The sequence below is a fragment of the Balaenoptera borealis genome, assembly GCF_965194805.1.
Source record: "Balaenoptera borealis genome assembly, chromosome: 10".
In the NCBI taxonomy this organism is placed as follows: Eukaryota; Metazoa; Chordata; class Mammalia; order Artiodactyla; family Balaenopteridae; genus Balaenoptera; species Balaenoptera borealis.
Window position 1 is genome coordinate 87,376,710 of NC_138874.1, and position 20,466 is coordinate 87,397,175.

The 20,466-nt window shown below is 40.3% G+C and overlaps 1 protein-coding gene across 3 annotated transcripts in view; it reads right to left on the reverse strand.

Moving 5' to 3' along the window:
- TM9SF3 (transmembrane 9 superfamily member 3) overlaps positions 1–19,218 on the reverse strand; it is a 76,136-nt gene extending 56,918 nt beyond the window's left edge. The window contains exons 1-2 of one of the 3 annotated variants that reach the window (XR_014248805.1): positions 18,465–19,218; positions 8,688–8,883 (exon numbers count right to left, since the gene is read on the reverse strand). Coding sequence is in view for 2 of the 3 variants with exons in the window: in XM_082406530.1 (XP_082262656.1) it covers positions 8,688–8,883; positions 18,465–18,563 (295 nt within the window). In the remaining variant the exon portion in view is untranslated. The remainder of the gene's footprint in view (positions 1–8,687; positions 8,884–18,464) is intronic. The other 2 variants (XM_082406530.1, XM_082406529.1) reach the window with 2 other exon arrangements.
- Between the last annotated feature and the right edge of the window lie 1,248 nt (positions 19,219–20,466).

Genomic DNA, 20,466 nt, shown 5'->3' on the forward strand with positions numbered 1-20,466 from the left:
CATCTTTACTTTCAAAGATTATCTTACTAAGTGAAGAAAGCATCTCTTATATAAAGAAAATTATACAGAACATTTACAAAGTAACTTTAAAATGAATAAATTGATTTAAAAACAGAAATGAAAAAGCTTAAAACACATAGGAAAGTTTTCACTTTATACAAAAACTCAAGAATATGATCCTAAGTAGAGCTAACAATTTCTAGCTATGAGATCTCTGAGATAAATATTCATTTGAACATTCCTGGAAGTGCAAGTCACTGGAGGCCACAGATTCCATGAGGAATCCCAGTGACTCTTCATATTTCGGAAGATTAAAAGGCAAACCTCTATCTAGCAGGCATCACTGTTTATAAATTACCCAGAAGTTCCCTGGAGATGAGTCATTTCCAGTCTTGACTGCTTTTAAAAATACTCCTATCTGAAAATACTATTCAGATGGTCTTTAACTTATAAACCTTTCAAAAATGTGCTTAGGATCATTAGTTTCTAAACAAAACAAAGCAAAATCTGAAAAGCACTCTAGATGTCCATCAAAAGGACTGAACTGTTTTTGTATGTTACTTAAGCAACTAGGAAAAAAAAAAAGAGAAATCAATCTTAACAACAACAAAAAGCACAGATGTTTGTTTTTAAGTTCTCCTGTACTATAATATCGGTTATTTAGAACATGAAATACAACTTCCTCCAAGAAACAATGTTAAATTTCCCAAATGTTGATTAAAACAACTTAAATATAAATTGCAGCCAAACTATAATTAATAGCCATCTATAATGTTGTTTCTACGAGAAATAACAATCTGATGTGTAACTCCAGACACCACCACCACGTTTCCCCAGTTCTCAACAGAGAGAACAGCTTATTATTGCTCAGCCCAGAGTGGACACCCCAAAACTACAAAACCAAAGATGGCAGGAAACACTGAAGTCCCATGAAAGAGGGATAGGGAAATTCTCTATCCAAGTGGGAGAAGAAAACTGCTTTGTATCCAACAACAATGGCTCCCACACATATTTTCTTTCTACCCAGGCCATTTTTAGGCAGCAAGAAATTTAGGGTTTTCATAATGGTAAAAACTGAGGCTGAGCAGAGGAGAAGGCAGGGAGAGTTAAGACGGAGATTACTACAAAGGATGCCTACAGCAGGAGCTAGGAGAACTGGCAGCAGGAAATTATAGCTACAGAGAAGAGAGCAAGAACCAAAGGAAGGTCCAGGTTGAGCAGCAACGAATGGCCACAGTGGCGTGGGAGGACTCACAGCTACCTCTGCAAAGCCACCAAATTCCTTGCTGTCACAATCAGACATTCACTGATAATTGTCATTAACAATATAGCAGTTTCCTGTATGAAGTCCTGAGGTATACAATATGACATTTACCCATATATAAAGCTTTTAAAAGATTCCTTACAGTCTGGGGGGCTTCCCTGGTGGCGCAGTGGTTGAGAATCTGCCTGCCAATGCAGGGGACACGGGTTCGAGCCCTGGTCTGGGAGGATCCCACATGCCGCGGAGCAACTGGGCCCGTGCGCCACAACTACTGAGCCTGTGCGTCTGGAGCCTGTGCTCCGCAACAAGAGAGGCCGCGATAGTGAGAGGCCCATGCACTGCGATGAAGAGTGGCCCCCGCTTGCCGCAACTAGAGAAAGCCCTCGCACAGAAACGAAGACCCAACACAGCCATAAATAAAAATAAATAAATTAATTAATTAATTAAAAAAAAAAAAAGATTCCTTACAGTCTGAACTTTAGTTCAACTCTCCACCATCCTCTCTCCCTATACTCTAACCAGACTCAGCCACCTGCAGTTCCCACACACCTTGTGCTCCCTTGGCCTCCGGATTTGTTGTTTGTGCAGTAAACCCCACCTCACGTGTCCATCCTAAAATCTTCCCCATGCCTCTACCCTGTCCCCCAGAGTAATCCCTGATTCCCCAACCCTCACTCCTCTCACCACACAGCCTGCCCCCTTCACTGAAGTCCCACGGCTTTCTCTCCATATCTCCTATGGCACCTAGGCCTACACCACTTACAACCTCACACCAGTATCTTAGCTCCTCAAAAAGACCATTAGGTCTTGAGAGCTATGTCTATAACTGATCATAACCTTTCTGGCCCCAGCTATGCCTGTTTCAGTACGCTGCACAGAGCAGGCACTAAACAAATAAAATATTTTAACAAATTTTAAGAGCATAATTTTCCATTTATTTGGCAAAGGAAGTCACTAAATACATTAGAGTATGCACATATACATGCATCTGTGTGTGAATGGTGTGTGTGTGTCTGTGTGTATGTCTGTGTGTAAGGACAAAATGCCAATATAAACAAATGAAATTTTTGAGCTGAGTATCTCAGAAGGATTGACAAAGAAGTCTTGAAGAGTATCTTTCACTGATACAAAACCTAGAAAAGAAATGTTGTGGTAAAAGAGAAAACATCATTATGGAAGGCTCTAATAAGGGCCTGGGTTGGTCATATTTTAATGAAATTCCTCTTGCAGGCATGTAAGCAAATACAAACATCACAAATAATTAAAGAGCCTGGTTGCTCAATTGAAAAAGCACTTCTCTCAGGAGGGAGACGCTTTGAAGATAACGAATGTAATGTGCCTGAGTATACCAAATCACCACTCAGCATTCTACATGACTGGAAAACAATCTGAAAATCTATTACCACAAAACACTACTTTAAAATTACAATAGGGCATACCCTTCTCACGGGAAATACACACCTATGAATCCTGAAGGGGATGCAATTAAGATCTTACCAATGCAAATACTTTTTATGAGGGAAAAAAGAAGAAAACCAAAGTTATAAAGTGGCAAATGTCAATACTGATTTTTCAAACAGAAAGCAAGGGTAAATTCTGGAAACAACATGCCAATAAGTCTGTCATCAATTCTCAACAACACTCCGGACTAACAACTGAAGAGACAGTGAAAGCATTGAAAAAAGAATGTGACAATTATTCATGAGTTCTCTAAGAACATATCATGCCTTACTTTGTTTAGTTTCTCTTTTAACAGCATTACTGAACTGGAAAATCAGAAATACTCTACCTCAAATTCAGCAGCACTTAGCAAAGTTTCTCATGAAGTCACTATAGACAAACTATAGAGAAATGGGCAGAAACTTGGGTTTTAGTCTGGGTTCCACTACTTACTAGCTCTGTGAATAAAAGCAAGTCACTTAACCTCTGTGAACCTCAGGTCCCTCACCTGTAAAACAGATAACATCTATGCTATCTCCTTCCCAGAGTTGTTTTAAGGACGAAAAGTGCCAATATATTCACAGTGTTAAGTTTTCTTGAGCCACACACCCCCTTGAGAATCCAATGGAAGTGATATCTCCCTTGTCCCCACAAAATGCACATTCACTCAAAATTAAGTGTACAATTCCAGAGGTCCACAGACCCCTGACACCAGAGCTTCTGGTTCAACTTTGTATACCCAGAGTCTACCATAGGGCTCTGGAATACAGTAAGCTCTCAAAAACTGCTGAATGAACTTTTTACAGGACTGGAAAAACTGGCATATTCACCATTAATTAATCAACCATCTACATAAACCAATATTGATTAACTGACCAAACTGGCTGGCAGTATAAACTGTATAATTTTTTTTCGAGATGGCTGTTTGGCAACATGTATCAAGAACTGCCTTAAAAATGATTATACCCTTTGATTCAGTAATTCTACTTCTAAGAATTTAACCTAATGAAAGATTCATAGATGCATTAAAATACTTATGTGCTAGTATAGCCAAATGCATTCTTATTTCTAACAGAAAAAAAAAAAAGGCAAAAGCAAGGAAGAAAAGGAAGAAAGAAGAAAACAATGAATATCTTGTCATTGGGAAATGGGGAGAAATTACAATATCAAGTTATAGAATACTATATAAATATATTTTAAACAGAGTAATTAACAATATGAGGACAAGCCGATAAGATGTTGAGGAAAAAAAAGAAGAGTAAAAACTAATTTATACATAACTTATTAAACGAGCCAGCAAGTGCTTAGAACGGTATCCGGCACATAATAAACACTATACAAGTGTTCATTAAATACATTTTTAAAAATCATATATGGAACATGAACCCAATATTTAAAAATTTTAAATACTGTGGATGAATGTAAAGATGGTCAGAAAAAAAGAAGAAACTGTTACTGGTATTTCTATCCAGGTGATTTTTATATTCTTTACATTTCTCTGTAGTTTCTAAATTTTGTACATTGATCCTATATCACTGTTAAAATCAGAAAAAATATATACACATACATTTCTTTGAAAACAAAAAAAAGACAGATGTCAATCTGAAAAGACTAATGTTAGCAATGGTTTAAATAAGAACTTATAAAAAGAGCAGGCTTATCAAATTTGCAGTTGGCACAAAGTTTAAAAAATTGCTAATACCAAGAATTCAAAATATCTAGAGTCAAGATTCAATACAAGATTCAAATTATTTGGTCCAGCTAAAACACTTCAGTTGAAACCAATAAGACAAAATATTGCATCAAGTTCCCAGACTTCCGATTAAACAAGGCAGATTAACCACAAGTGTCTTTTACCTCCTGAAACTCCATTAAAATGTCAATAAAGGAATAAAAAGGATGTAGGCGCACAAGGACAAAAAGAGGAGAAGACAGTGAGAAAAGATTTCAATCAATGTTGGGGAAATGGACGACGGTGAATGAATAATAAGGCAGAGGAAACCATAACAGAAGGGACAACAGGATTGTTGTCACAGAACACAGGAGACACTCAGAACTTGGAGGCACCACAGACGTCGAAAGGTAGAGGAGAGATAGACGTAGGGCTGAACACATAGGGGAACAGTATAAAAATATGTTTATAGAGGGGCTGGATGCCTAGGTCCCCTCCTGCACCCATCACACAGCTAGATGAATAACATCCTCAACTTCCCCGCCGCAGACCAGAGGCACTTTCCCCTAGAGAACTTCAGCAGAGAGGCTCCAGAATCAGGAAGAACAGGAATAGTAGAATCCAGGGACTGGAAACAGGGTGGGGTTCACCTTAAGCAAAAATCTTCATTGGGGCTGAATGAAAAGAACTGCCACCTCCCAAGCCCTTTCCCCACCCTTTGGCAATCAGGCTTAACTACCCAGCCAGATATCTGGAGGGAAATACCGCATAGTAGTTAAAAGCTCAAACTCTAACGCTAGGCTGCCTGGGTTCAAATCCTCACTCCGCCACTTGCCATCTGTGAATCCTTAGACAAGGTTACTTAGCCTCTGGGCCCCAACTTCCTCATCTGAAAAATAGGTATAATACACCTCCATAAGCTTATTTCGAGGATGAAAACAGACTAGACTGAGAATCACTGAACTAGAAATACATAAGCCTCTAAGCAGCCCTCGGCATATCTACATAACTGCAGTACTCTCAACTTACCATTTCACTCTAGAGAAGTAGAAGAAATACTAATAAAATAATTTCACCCCTCTGTTAAGTTAGAATACTCAAGGAAGAGAAAATTCAAGGGAAGATCAATAAAATAAATGGGAGGAAGGAATCCTCTAGAAGTCAACTTTTCAACAATTAATATCCTTCATTATACTGCAAGAATTCTCAAATGAGAGGGAAGGGATAGGGTGGTGACCTTCCCTGCTTAGGAATTACTATTCCAGATCACCTAATGATCATAATGAACCAATTATAATAAAGAACAAGTAGGCACAAACTAGGTGCTAGACAACTTATTAAAAGCTCACCATGTCTTAATAGCTAAGGATGCAACAGTGAATAAGAATGCAACTGTCCCTGCCCCAGCGGAAGTAACTAAATTACCCAGCAGGCTAGTGCAGCAGCCTGAGGATAAATCAAATCCTATACTCAATAAACTAATTTAACATTTCATAATTGCTAATGCAAAATCAAGTTGGAAGCACAGACACATACTATGTGCTATCAGTATTCATAACAATAACCATTTCTTGAATGTAAACTATCAGGAACTTTGATAAATGATGTACGTGCACTATCTCATTTAAACATGACAATTCTATCAAGTGGATATTATTTCCCTCATTTCATAGATGAGGACAATGAGATCAAAGAGACTGAATACTTTGTCCAGGACTACATAGGTAGGCAGAGGCAGAGCTGAGATGTATCAAGTCTCTCTGACTCTAAAGCACATGTTCTTTCCACTCCACAATGGCAAGATTCTAGGAGGTACCCTTGAAAATTATAGGGTAATGATTTCAGGTCTGGTTCAAAGATATCCAATTTAAGTCTGCCCTTTGCATTTAATTTTGTCTAAATGTTCTCAATGCAGCATTTTGTCTAGTGATAGTATAAAAACTATTAGGAAGAAAAAAACAAAGTTGTGCATAAAACCTCAAAAGGGAGCTTTTGAGGCATCCTGTATTAGACTCAAAACTACTGCTAGTTCCCTAAAATAGTCTATTTAGTGACTTTCATTTTACACAACCATACTAATCCATTTAGCCTGACAGAATCTACTAGGTTAAAAAAAAAAGTTGTGTGTTTGTGTGTATGCACATATAAGTGGGTATGTATATGTATAGTTTTTCCTAGTTTCACAGTATTTCCAAAATTTTATTTTCTTACTTGAATATGCCTTCAGAAGAACCTTTAAAAATCAAATACTTAAGGGATGAAAGATTAACAATATAAATATTTCTACAGTTTACACAGAGACAGAGGGTTCAAGTTTCCACACAGCATTAGTATGCTGTGATATGCCTTGGGTAATTCATCTTTGGGCCTCCCTAACAGGAAATCAGATGACGCAATCTCTAAGGTGCATCCCACCTTTAAAATTCTATGATACGATAAAGAACAACCAGGAAACCTCACAAAACACTTTTCAAAGCACAATCGACTTTATCTTTGAACAGGGTAAGCAAAGGTCTACAACAGAAAGAGAAATCTAATCAGCATTTACTATTGCATCTGGACCACTTAACGTGGCAGCTTCTTTAGCAGCATATCCATGATGGAGTGTAGAGTTGACAAGACTCCAAGGAACCGCCAACTCTTAGGGAGTAACATCTGGCCAGTTTTGATTCTTTTCATCTAAAGGTGTTTAGTCTGAAAGGAAAATAAATCCCACTTTTATAGCCCATGAAAACCATACCCCTCTATCTAAATAATCTTTCCATCTCAGCCTCAAGAAACTAATAAAAGAATGGTTAAGACAGCTGAATGAGTACTCTTCTTTAGTAAATAAAGGTGAGGATTGCAACAAGTGATGAAATCTGTCCATAGCAGCAAAGTAGGACTTGGGGTTTTTGCCTATTTTCTCTCTGGTTCCTTTTTAATAAACTAGAAATGTGTACCAAATATGGAAAAGGAGAGAGTATGTGAATAAATGTAGTATTGAGGTTCCCAAAGATCACATATTCTAGTCTAACTTTTCTCCTTACCTGTAATTAAATATTTAAATTACCTCATTAAATTAAAACAAGCCTCAGGGCATGTTTACAATAATTCATAAAGTTATAAGCAAGGCCACTGTGGTTTAAATTTACAACTTAATTTTAAAATTAAGCCCCAAGGAGTAATACATGGGAAAAAATGTAAATATGTATACCTATTTTCAACAACAGTAAGAAAAAAAATCCTAAAAACAAGAATAGAATTTAACAAATCAAAATTAAACATTATCTTCAAAATATTATCTTTAAAATATCTCATTTCACATTCTCCTCCCAAAAGGCTAAAAATATCAGAAGTCAGTTACTATTCATTTTATACATGTAGACAATGAAGTCAAAATTGGAGTAAACAACTTTACTAAAATCAATAGAGTAAAAGAAATAGGATTAAAATTCAAAGCTTCTGATTATAAGATCCATGCTCTATTCAAAAATCAAGACACCTAACGAAAGATCCTCCAAAAATTCAATTACTCAAGCTTCTGCTTACCAAGTTAAAAATGTCCATGCAGGAAACACACACTCTGACAAACTTCACAGAGAAAACTAAAAAATATAAACACACTCATAGGAACTGATAACACAGAAGATACCTGCATAATAAATAGATAAGGAGGATTTTTTTCCTATTTTAACAAGTCCTTGACTTAAAATTTTAAACCACACAATCCAACAGGTATTGAAGATAAATTAATACAACACTGATAAATACATTGAGCCAATGGTACAAGTTTGAATTTGAGGCTTTACACATAATTTTTAAGTATCCATACAGCCCATTACATCCCCACTCCTCTGGAAATTACCTCATTAGGAATCTATGAAGGCTTTCCCTGACCACATTATGTCCAATCCTTAAAGGATTTACTAGAAAACACTTTTCAGAAATAAATATGTTAAGGAAATATAATTTTATGAACAATTATTTATTATTTTATAAATATTCAAAATAAATCTTTGTCAGTTACTAATATACTTTTCTACATGCAATACACTTAACTTAGAGATTAAAACATATTTTAGGGTCTAGAGCAGTGGTTCTCAACCAAGGAGAAGTAGCAATGTTTACAGACTTCTCGGTTGTCACAACTGGAGAATGCTACTGGCACCTAGTGGGTGCGGGCCAGGGACTCTGCTAAATGTCCCACCCTGTACAGGACAGCCCCCACAAAAAAAAGAATTATCTGGCCCCAGTGTCAACAGTGCTAACGTTGAGAAACCCCGGTCTACAATCTAACTTTTATCCTTAGGACTATTAAGGTTTACGTACCTTTGAATTTAATATCCAGACCACTAAATTCCAATTCAACTCCTTGAAGCGCTTCTCCCAGAGTTTCATGGTAATGACTGATGCTTTTTTTTGACCCGACACAGAATGGAAGTGAAAAGTACTTGTATGTCTCTTGGCGATTATGGTAGGGCCCAACAGTATTCATCCATAAGACAACTTCCTCTTTATCTTGATACTGAAACCAAAAAAAAGCAAGTAAGAATATGTTTTTTAAAGAATCTAATTCAAATTAAGGGAATATTTGTTATTTGTTCTAAACAAAAATGTACTATCTCAGTTTGGGAAGCTCTAAAATAAAATGCTGGAAGCTTGTTTCAAAATTATGGTCAATGTCTACACATTAAAAATGAAATTCGGTGAATTTTAAAATTATATCCTCTGATTGTGGTCTCAAGCAGATTCACATTTTCTAAACTTTGTTTTACAGAAGATACTGTTTAAACAAAACCCAATAACCTATAAGAATGTTTATAATTAATATTTACACTATCAAATAACGATAAACCTAGAACCAACATGATTCACCATGCTAACGTGGACAAGGAAGGAGGAAACAAAATCAATAGCTTATCCAGAACCTCATGTTAATCACTAGAAACGCCAAAAACCTAATGTTGTCAGCAAGCACAAATAAAATTTCATCTCCTTTTTTTCCCCACAGCCATTGATCAAAGTACTAGAGAGGAGAGAAATGACTAAACAAGAGGAGGAAAAACCATACTATGAAATCTCCACAGCCCATTCAAGTCATCATTCTATCTTTCCCTTTATCAGCCTGAAAGACAGGTACTGCATGCAAATTTCGTTGAATAAATATTATGGCTTTACCCATCAGTGAATACTATATGTAGCTAAACCTGGAGTGTGGTCTGATGACTTTGGGTAGGTGACGTCACCTTTCCAGGGTCCAACTGGGGGAAGTGCCAAAGATTTCTAAGATCTCCTCAAGTCTAAAATTCCAATGATTCTACAAAAAGCAGTTACCTGAGTAATTTTAAAACTAGTATTCCTAATTAGCCTTTAATATAAATTAAAGACAACTAACAGTTGCAGCTTAAGTCAACTAACAGTGCAGAAGTTAAATCATTGAACAATTATTTACTGAGTGCCTACCATGCGCCAATAATTGTGTTTGTTGAGGATACAGCTTTGAACAAGACACATTCCCTGACCCACTGGAGCTTAGAGCCTAAAGGGAAAGATGACACTGAACAAGCAATTATAATAACATAGGGAGCTGTGGAGCACATAACAGAGGAACCTATCCAACTAGCCCAACTACCAAGCATGACCTCCAGTCCTCCATATAAAATGAATAAACATTTTCCATCAAAATCCAGCATCTCCAAAACCAAACTCATCCCACCCAAACCCAACCCCCCAAACTTTGTTTTTCTAATGGTACAATCCTCTCAGTCATGGCGACTCAAACCCCAAGTCCCACTGCATTCCAAAAAACACTGACTTGTCTACTCTTATCCAAAGCATCTGCCTCTTTTGATTCATACCACCACCACAGTAGGACTTAGATCTAATCACCTCACCTTCAAATCTAATAAACGTCTCATTGTTCATAAGACATCATCCAGGTACCTCATCAAGGAAATAAAAAACTACCTGACTTTTTGAATACATGGGACATGTACCAAGCACAGCATTAGGTGTTAAGGTTATAAAGATAAATAACATACTGTCCTTTCCTTTAAGTAGTTCACAATCCATAGTGGAGCCAGACAAGTAAATGATTAACAATGAAGAAATAAGTGTTACAATTAAGGTAAAAAGGGCTATTGTAGCAACAATAAAAATGATTAATTCTGGGCTTCCCTGGTGGCGCAGTGGTTGAGAATCTGCCTGCCAATGCAGGGGACACGGGTTCGAGCCCTGGTCTGGGAAGATCCCACATGCCGCGGAGCAACTAGGCCCGTGAGCCACAACTACTGAGCCTGCGCATCTGGAGCCTGTGCTCCGCCACGGGAGAGGCCACGACAGTGAGAGGCCCGCGCACCGCGATGAAGAGTGGCCCCTGCTTGCCGCAACTGGAGAAGGCCCTCGCACAGAAATGAAGACCCAACACAGCCAAAAATAAATAAATAAATAAATTTATTAAAAAAAAAAAAAATGATTAATTCTGCTTTGGCAGAGAAGGGTCAGGATGAATAACAATATAGAAAATCATAAGCTGTTTCAAGTGAATTCAGTAAAACAACTGTAGATAACCTTCATGTATGAAGGAACCAATCAAAGGTCTGAATGTATACATAGATACCCGTTCATAACTACTCTTGCCACTTTAAGGGGTTGACAAATATATGTATGCCACCACTCTTCCATCCAACGTTCAAGGTTACACTGCACTAATCAATCAAGGTACTCCTTTCTGCACAGACATAGGTATAGGTATAGATATATAGATATAGATAGGGATATAGCATAAGAATCCTCAAAACGGTTCTCTAAACCAATCACTATCCACTGAACAGGGCTGGTATTAGAATTGAAACCTGTTCACTGAGTAGAAAGCTCTTGGCATAGTATCACGTACACAAAAAGTATTGAATATGATGAAAAAACACTGAAGAAATGCTGAAATGAAAGTTTATTAGCAACTTAGTGAAAGAAGTTTGAAGTATGTGCACTGACTGCGATAGTATCCTTTGAGAGAAATAAGAAAGGCGAGGTAACCAAATGCATCCTTTTAGGATTACCACACTGAAAGAGAGGACCTACTCTTGCCATTAATCCTGCCGAGTTTGCAGAAATTTTATAAATATAACTCGTGAAAATAAACACAAAAAACACTACTTTCTCTATAAATCCTAATACTCATATTCCTTTACAAATAGACAAAAACTTGAACATAAATACTTGTTAAAACAGAGCATTCATTTATTTCATACAAACTGAAACACAGGACTAAAATAATTTAAGGGTCACAGTATGTGTTAAACTATACGTTCTGAAGTCACTCATTTTAAACATTCATGAAACCTTAATGGGGTAGTAAAGCTCTGACAACATGATGCAAACTGTACTATAACAAAATGTGTACCATTCTTTAGCCTAGGATTCCTTCTGGGAAGAGGACTGAAATAGGGATTAGAAAGAAAAAAATATAGAGATATGTAACATAGACACAAACACTCATATATATACACATACACAAACACACACAGATGAGGGTGAATATTAAGGCTACAACTGTTTCTTTTATTTTATATTGCTCCTTATGCAGACCACAGTCAGATTTCATGAACTTAAAATGTTTACTTTTCATTATAGTTCTTATTTATCCCTGAGAATAAGTGTTCCCAAGACAAGGTCAAGGGAAGAGTTCTTTTTCAAGAGAGAAAACGTGTCTTAAAATATCTTGAAATTAGAAAATACCAAATGGAAGAAACTTTTTAGGAGAAAAGCCTTTCCTTTCCCTAAGCTGCCGGGAAAGTCCCTGGGCTCCCCCGACTCGGTGGGAAGACAGCAACAGGTAAGGCTCTTCCCTCCACCCTTGGCTGAAAGGCTAGTCTAATTTGCTTTCAAAACATTCCAGGGCTTCCCTGGTTGAGAATCTGCCTGCCAATGCAGGGGACACGGGTTCGAGCCCTGGTCTGGGAAGATCCCACATGCCGCGGAGCAACTGGGCCCGTGAGCCACAACTACTGAGCCTGCACGTCTGAAGCCTGTGCTCCGCAACAAGAGAGGCTGAGATAGTGAGAGGCCCGCGCACCGCGATGAAGAGTGGCCCCCGCTTGCCGCAACTGGAGAAAGCCCTCGCACAGAAACGAAGACCCAACACAGCCATAAATAAATAAATAAATAGCCAAAAAAAAAAAACCCACAACATTCCATAACGTCTTAGCAAGCTCTTTTTAAATACTTTCCTCGGAAAAACTCTGAGTTGCCAATGACGTGGAGAAAGATGGAATTTTATAACTTACCTGCAGAGTGTAACCAGAAGAAGGGGAGAGAAAAAATCAAGCAGGCACAGCAGTGGATCAGGAGGTCCCTGAGCACGGGGGTGGCTCCTTCCATGAGGCCTCCCTGGGAAGCAGCCAAAGGACAGGAAGCCAATTCAGACTACCTGCATTCCTCACCTCACCGGTCCATTCGTTTCCAGTTCTCAGAAGTTTCACTGTTACACTCAACTTCTGCACTGGCCACTCCAGCCAAAATGGCTTATAACATTTTCTTCCTTTCCTTTCCTGCTCCACCTTGTTTCTTACGTCATTCCCCCAAGTCTATAATGCCCTCCTCCTACCCACCTGGCCGATTTCTACTTATCCTTCAGAACTGCCCAAATCCTCCTTTCTCCAATCCTCAGGTCAAACTTTAACTGACCAATCAGTAACATGCACATGCTTACCGTCTTTTGGGATAGTATCATTACTAGCCAAAACTTAATAAGCACATACCATGCGCTGGGCATAGTTCTAAGGTCTTTACATAAACATTTAATCTCTCAAAGCTCTGTAAGACAGGTCCTATTATTTCCCCCATTTTACAGATTCAAACAAACAAACTAAATAGAGATGTTAAATAATTTGTCCAAGATCATTCTAACTAATTAGTATCACATTTACAAGCTCAGGACTACATTTTTGCTAATCCCTAGTCAGCTTCATTAACTGAAGAGCAAAAACTAAATGAAGGAATATGGGAAAAATACAGCTGTACAAAGCACCTAAGGAAGTCCTGAATGCTGAACAACTTTTCCATTTGAGGCTTTAATCTGCCCTAAGGAAAAAAACCTTCCTAAGAAGCTCCTTGTCCTCTGATCTCAAAAGGAATGACCTTCATTCCCAAGAACTCACCAATGTTGGATCTCTCATTTAAATACTGTTTATGTGCTGGGTAAGTGTAGGTACAGAAGTTTCCCTCCTTGATAGAGATCATGAATTACTTTTTCTCAGAGGGAACACTTCAGGAGATAATGTTACTGAATTTCTCGTGTAAAATCCGAATAAAGAAATCAGAATTTATGTAGACAGGCAAAGGACTGAGGGCTCAGACTAAGCACCCAAATGCCATCATTTTTATGGGATGAGGGGAAAGATATATGCTTACTTTAAAATACATATCTGAGAAAGCAAACTCCAGTTCAGAAAAATATTTCAGAAATCATAATTTCAATGTCTTATTTATTTAAAACACATACATCAGAATGCTAATACATATAAATTATTAGTGTATTTTTGGATAGTCTCTTGAGATAACTGCTCTCTCCCTCTCAAAATAGCTTTGTACCTAAATAAACTTTTAGTCTACCATGGAGTACAGCTGAAAATAGGACAATGAATTATGACACTTCCTAAAACTAGATCCATATTAAAGCACTCACAAATTCACTTGTAGTAAACAGCTCATCCTCTTTATAAATCTTCACATATGTTTTACTAGTTCCCATACTCCCGACAGAGACAAAGACTAAAGGCTTCCATTTGCCTAAGAAAAGCAAACAAAACATCTTTTTTTTAGCCAGTAGTGTAATAGTGCTTATGGCAAAGGTTGAGAGTAGGCTATCCTAGGCACAGATCGGGTCCTTTCAATATTACCTACCAGAGATACAATGGGCCACAAAGAAATGGGGTTTTAACCTAGGTAAATCACAACAGGCATCCCCAAGACTATGCATCTTAAGTGAACAATCGTCTGGGTTTGTTCACTGCTTTAAGTGGTAGGGTTATCATGCTTCCAACACTGCATATTCTTATTCCTGGTAGCTCCCTTATTACTCAAGTCACTCAAGAAGCACTGATTAAATACCACTTGCTGTGCCAAGCACAGAGCCTGGTATGTAACAGACGCAGAAAAAAAAAATTTTGATTTTGTGACCTTGAGGAAACAGAGCCAAAAAAAAAATTCAAGCCTCCAGTGTAAACCATAAAATGCTTTTAAGATTCCTGTGCCATTGATTACTGGTTTTTTGGCGCTGACATTTTTACATAGTGTTACTACGGAAATTATATGTTCAAGACAGGTAGAAAAAACGACTAGAAATCAGGTAGCTCAGACTCTTTTCTGTGGCCCTGGGCCAGCCACTGGGCCTCTTCAGGCCATTAGGAAAATGAGTGTGTTGGATTCAATGGTCTCGAGTCTTTCCAGTTCTAAAATTCTATGATTCTCAATTTGCAATCCTTGTAATGGAGTCCTTTGAAATCTTAGGAGACGTGATAATCTAACTCTAGATGTTTCCAAGTACTCCAACTGTCAGAAAAGCAAGTAAGCATAAGCCATACCCTATACATCTTTCACTCACTCTAAAGTGTTCTTTTTATGACCCTTCGATCACCTATTAAGAGCCTGTCTTTCATGAAAGTGTTCTTTAATTTTTATTTAAAACAGTATGTTTGGGACTTCCCTGGTGGTGCAGTGGTTAAGAATCCGCCTGCCAATGCAGGGGACACGGGTTCGAGCCCTGGTCCGGGAAGATCCCACATACCGTGGAGAAACTAAGCCCGTGCGCCACAACTACTGAGCCTGCGCTCTAGAGCCTGCGAACCACAACTACTGAGCCTGTGTGCCACAACTACTGAAGCCCGTGTGCCTAGAGCCCGTGCCCTGCAGCAAGAAAAGCCACCACAATGAGAAGCCCACGCACCGCAAGGAACAGTAGCCCCCACTCGCTGCAACCAGAGAAAGCCCGCGTGCAGCAACGAAGACCCGACACAGCCAAATATAAAATTAATTAATTAATTTAAAAAACACAAAAACCAGTATGTTCTGTAATTCATGTATGATTCAACTTTTAAAAACTGAAAGGAACCCGTTTTTATATATTCTACATGTGTATATACTCTAGAAGTCAGCAGCACATTTCCTTCTCATTATTCTTCTGAGAATATTAAGAGCGTTGGATAAATAAGCACATAAAAAATGCCATATGAGTCAAATGGTCAGCTGAATCCTAATTCAGTAGGTAAAGTAAGAGAAATCAAGGGCTTTCTGGAATTGCATGAAGTAGTCAGCTGCTCCTTCTTAGGACCAGCTACAGAATTTGTGGGGCCCAGCACACAATGAAAATGCAGAAAGTATTAAGAATTTCAAATGGTGACAGCAGAGCGTTAAACCAAGCAGTCTTTATGTCTTACACACATTAAGCGACTGCAAGGGTCACATGCCCACTGCAGCCCTGTCCCTCTTTAATGCTAACCCAAACACATCCTCAGTAACAACCCCCTATGGAGCTAAACTTACCCAAACATTTAAGCACTTAAAAATACTATCAATACAGAGAATTATTCAATTTAATGCCAAGTGTATTACTATCCTATTTTTAAGATAAAAGGCCGTAGAGCATATCCTATGAGAGCGTAGAAGACTATTAATTCAGCTTGCCTGAGCTCAAATCCTACCTCTACCTGTACTGGTTGTGTGGTCTCGGGCAAGTTACTTAACTTCTCTAGCATCCGTTTCCTCATCCATTCAAAGGACATAATACCACTCACAAGATTATCAGTGTATGTTTAAAATATGAGTTAATACATATAAAGTACTTAGAACGGGGCCTACCACATATTGCTACAAAAGCCCTATTAGTTATTATTTCTATCTGGAAACTGTCTTCATAGAAAGTTAATCTAAAGGGCAAACTTTAACGTCTAAAGATTGTTCTTTAATTAATAATCCAATTCCACAAGTATTTATTAAACACTTACTCAGCAACCTTCCCTTGACAATTTTTCTCCTCCTTCAGTATCATTCTGTCTTCATTAGCTACTTCTGCCTTCTTGGTGGAAAAAAAATTCACTTGACCATAGCCTTTTCAGTATTATTATTTGCTTGAGGTGAATGCCTAGTTTTCAAGAAATATTTTCAAGAAACTTGTAAGAAATAAAATATTTTGGCTAACAGCCAAAAAATATATGAATGACAAATTTTTTAGTTATATCTTAATGCTATCCTTCCTATAATTTTTAAAATAACAGGTAACCAAGTGAGAGCAGTTCAATGTAAACATGACTGAAAGAAAATGGATTCTAAATTTTTTTGTCCAACAATTCTCTCATACGTGTCATATTCTCTCAAAAACCTTTTATCCAATATTTTATATTCAATTTCTGGCTTCAAAAATTTAAATGTTAAAGCAGAAACTAACACACCATTGTAAAGCAATTACACTCCAATAAAGACGTTAAAAAAAAAATTTAAATGTTCCTGGCAATAAAATTTCAATGAAATTGGCATTTACATTTTAAATCTGTAAATTAATCTAAGACCTTTTTATTCACCTCCAATTTGTGAAGTTTTAATTAATACATACTTTTCCCTATTACAGCAGTTTATATAAAACAGGAGATAAAAAAGTAAACTACTACTCTTAAGCTTACATGCCTGTATGGTGGAACTATACTTGAGACAATTCTGAGTTTTACACAGCAACTTCCCTTAAGTGTTCAAAAAATTGGAAAAATATTAGTAACCATTGGCTAAAAGAATGCCCATTGGAAATGAACACTTCTTACACTTTGAGACAAGTTACTTGACGGAAAAAACAACAAGAGAGCGTTTTAAACTGTTTAACCTGTGAACAAAATTATCTTAAGGTGACAAGTCACAAATACAGCACAAAAACATGTCACCAGCTCAGGATTGTGTCCCTTAAAAAATATACAGGTAAGAAGATTCTGGCTGCGACTGAAAGTAGAAACGCCAAAAGTTTAGAACTGTTGTTAGCTAAAATAAGAGCCCAGCTAACCTACCGACTACAGAAAAGAAGTCTGGTTGCTTCATTTCCTCACTTGTCAGGAATGACAGAAGACTTGCAGATTTAGTACCACACAACCTCTCATGCAAAATCGTATCATTAATTAGTTAAGGCCTAAAAACACAACTACTCACAAGCACCCTCTAATTTACATGACTTTCCTGCCCTGCTCAGATCTACCTTTCGGAAAGCCACCGACTTACATCCCTAAGTGAAAGTCACTAGAGGAGTCGTTTTAACATCCAAGCTTTGATGTGGAAAATGCCAATTAAATAAACAGCCAATCAATTTTAGGCCAAATGCAAAAGGGACTGTCCCCAGCCAGACAAGAGGACTGGGAAACTCAAGACCCCTCGCAGTCAGAAGCCGCCTAGTTAGAGACCACCGGGGTGGGAGCCTCAGCTAGGGGCCAGAAGAGGGTGAAGAGAAAGTTACAAGTAAGGCCTCGCAGGCGGGCGCGTGTGGCTGAGTGCCTGTACACGTGTAAAGTGCTCTTCACCCCAAGTTTATCAAGGCTGTCCCCACGCCAGGGTTATAATCCGGTTTGGGCAGGAGGGGGAAGAAAAGGCCAGTGAGCACCATAAAGTGGTGGGTATTTCCTGGTTACTGTAAGACGGGTAATACGTGGTGCATCCATCTTCTGCCGTGTCGTAGTCCCCAGCAGCCCGGGCGCTGCTCCCTTTCCTGGGGGGCACCAGCTCCGAGCCTGGCTGCCTGCGGCCCCCACTCCCGCGGCCAAGTGAGCCCCGACCCTCGGACCCCGCTTCTTTCCCGTCTCCCGGGGCCCCTGGACCCAGGGGTGCGGCGCCATTTAGGTCCGGGATGGGTAAGGAGGCCCACGCACTTAGGGAGCGGAGTCCTGTCCCGGGAGCGCACGGAAAGGCCTCCTCCCCGCTCCCGGGGTTCCTGCTCCGCCAGGCCCAACCGGAAGGCGCCCTCGGGCGGCCGCGGGGCTCGGCCGGGCCGCTGGGCCCTCCAGGCCGCGCCGGGCCCGCCGAGGCGGTGGGCCGGGGGAGAGGGCGGAGGCGGCCGCGCCGGCCGGGAGCAATTCTCACCGTGTGCTCGTGCTCGTCCGCCCGGGCCCGGGGCAGCAGCAGCAGCAGCAACAGCGCGGCGGCCGCCGCCACGCCGGGAGCGCCCGGCAGCGGCCTCATCCTCCGCGCTCCCACCGGCCCGGCGCCGGGCCACCGACTCCTCCGCCGCCGCCGCCTCCGCCGCGGCCGATTCGCATCCACGGGGCGCGGACAGACGCACGGGGGCCCGGGCCCAGCTTCTGGCTCCTCCGCGCCGCCGCCGTCACCGCCCGCTCCGGAGCCTCCCCCGCCCCCCGGCGCCTCCTTGCCTCTTCCTCTGACTCAGCCACGTCATCCGGCCACCCCGGCACACGCCGGAAGTGCCTCGCGATGCGGGGCCGCAACCGCCGCCGGCCGCCCCGCCCGAGAGGCGCGACCCCGCAGCCCCGGAGGACCGCGCGAGGGCCCGGCCCTCCCGCCGGTCGCCCCTGGGTCGTGAGAGAGGCGGCGCGCACAGTGGCCCCGGCCTCGCGCCCCTCGCGGGTGCCTGGCCCGCGTCGCAGGGCCTAAGCCGCCTCCATTCGACTTGTGCGACCTAGGTCAAAACGCTTTACTCTTCCTGGCCTCATTTGCCTCGGCTGTGAAGTCGGGTAATGGTCTGACCTGCCGCCTCTCGGTGGGGATCGGATCAAGTAGCCCTCACAAAGAGCTCGGCTCCCGCCGGGAATGAATCACCAGCTCTATAATCGTCATTAAGGGAGATTGTTAAACTGGTATCGGGTTGGATGAGTGTCTTAAAGTCAGTGAATATTTACTGAATATTTATTTCAATCTTGTTGAAATTCTTGTTCGTTTATTTGTTTATTTATTGTTTGTTGGGTCTCCCGTGCACAGATATAAACACCTCTTAGAATCTAAGCTTTTCTCCTAAGCAGAGATCCTGTTCACTGACATATACTAGAACTGTGTCAGGCCCATAGTGGAAACTCAAAAGATATTTGTCAAATATATACATGAATATGGCACCACCATCTACACAGTCCTCTAAGCCAAAACTGGAAGCTGGAGTCGGATTGTCTCCATCTCTCAGCCATCAGCAGGCAACAGTTTCTAGCATTTGTTATCTTAGAAAGGTATCAAGAATTTATTTTTCCTCTCCTCTGCCAGTAACAGCCAATCTTCTACACCTCACTCACTATGTATTACAGCAGCCTCCGACCAGGATCCCTATCACCAATCTTCCCACCCTGTTTATCCTCCCCAACGGGTGCCAGTGAGTCTTCTAAAAAGAAACCTGATTATATCACTCTCTTGCTTAAAACACTCCTTGAATATTGTTTACATAAATCAAGGAATCACAGCTAAGATTTTCATCTGCCAGGCACTGAGTACTTCACATGTATTGACTCAATCCTTATGCAACAGGCACTGTATGTTCATTTTACAGCAATGATCGCTGAAGCCTGGGGGGTGGGGGGTTTAAGTGGTTGCTGAAGGACTGGATCCAAGCATCTGGTTCCAGAATCAGTCTTTCTTACTACTTATGGACTACCATCCATACAGTCATTTTAAGAAATGAAATATAGGGGCTTCCCTGGTGGTGCAGTGGTTAAGAATCCGCCTGCCAATGCAGGGGACACGGGTTCGAGCCCTGGTTCTGAAAGATCCCACATGCCGCGGAGTAACTAAGCCCATGCGCCACAACTACTGAGCCTGTGCTCTAGTGCCTGTGAGCCACAACTACTGAGCCCTTGTGCCACAACTACTGAAGCCCGCACGCCTACAGCCTGTGCTTCACAACAAGAGAAGCCACCGCAATGAGAAACCCGCGCACCGCAATGAAGAGTAGCCCCTGCTCACCGCATCTAGAGAAAGCCTGCACGCAGCAATGAAGACCCAACGCAGCCAAAAAATAAAATAAATTAAATAAATTAATTAAAAAAAGAAAAAGAAATAGACTTGTATGACTGGCATGGAATGATAGCCAAGAGATAATTTTAAGTGAAAACACTTGAAAATAGACAGTATGATTCCATTTTGAATA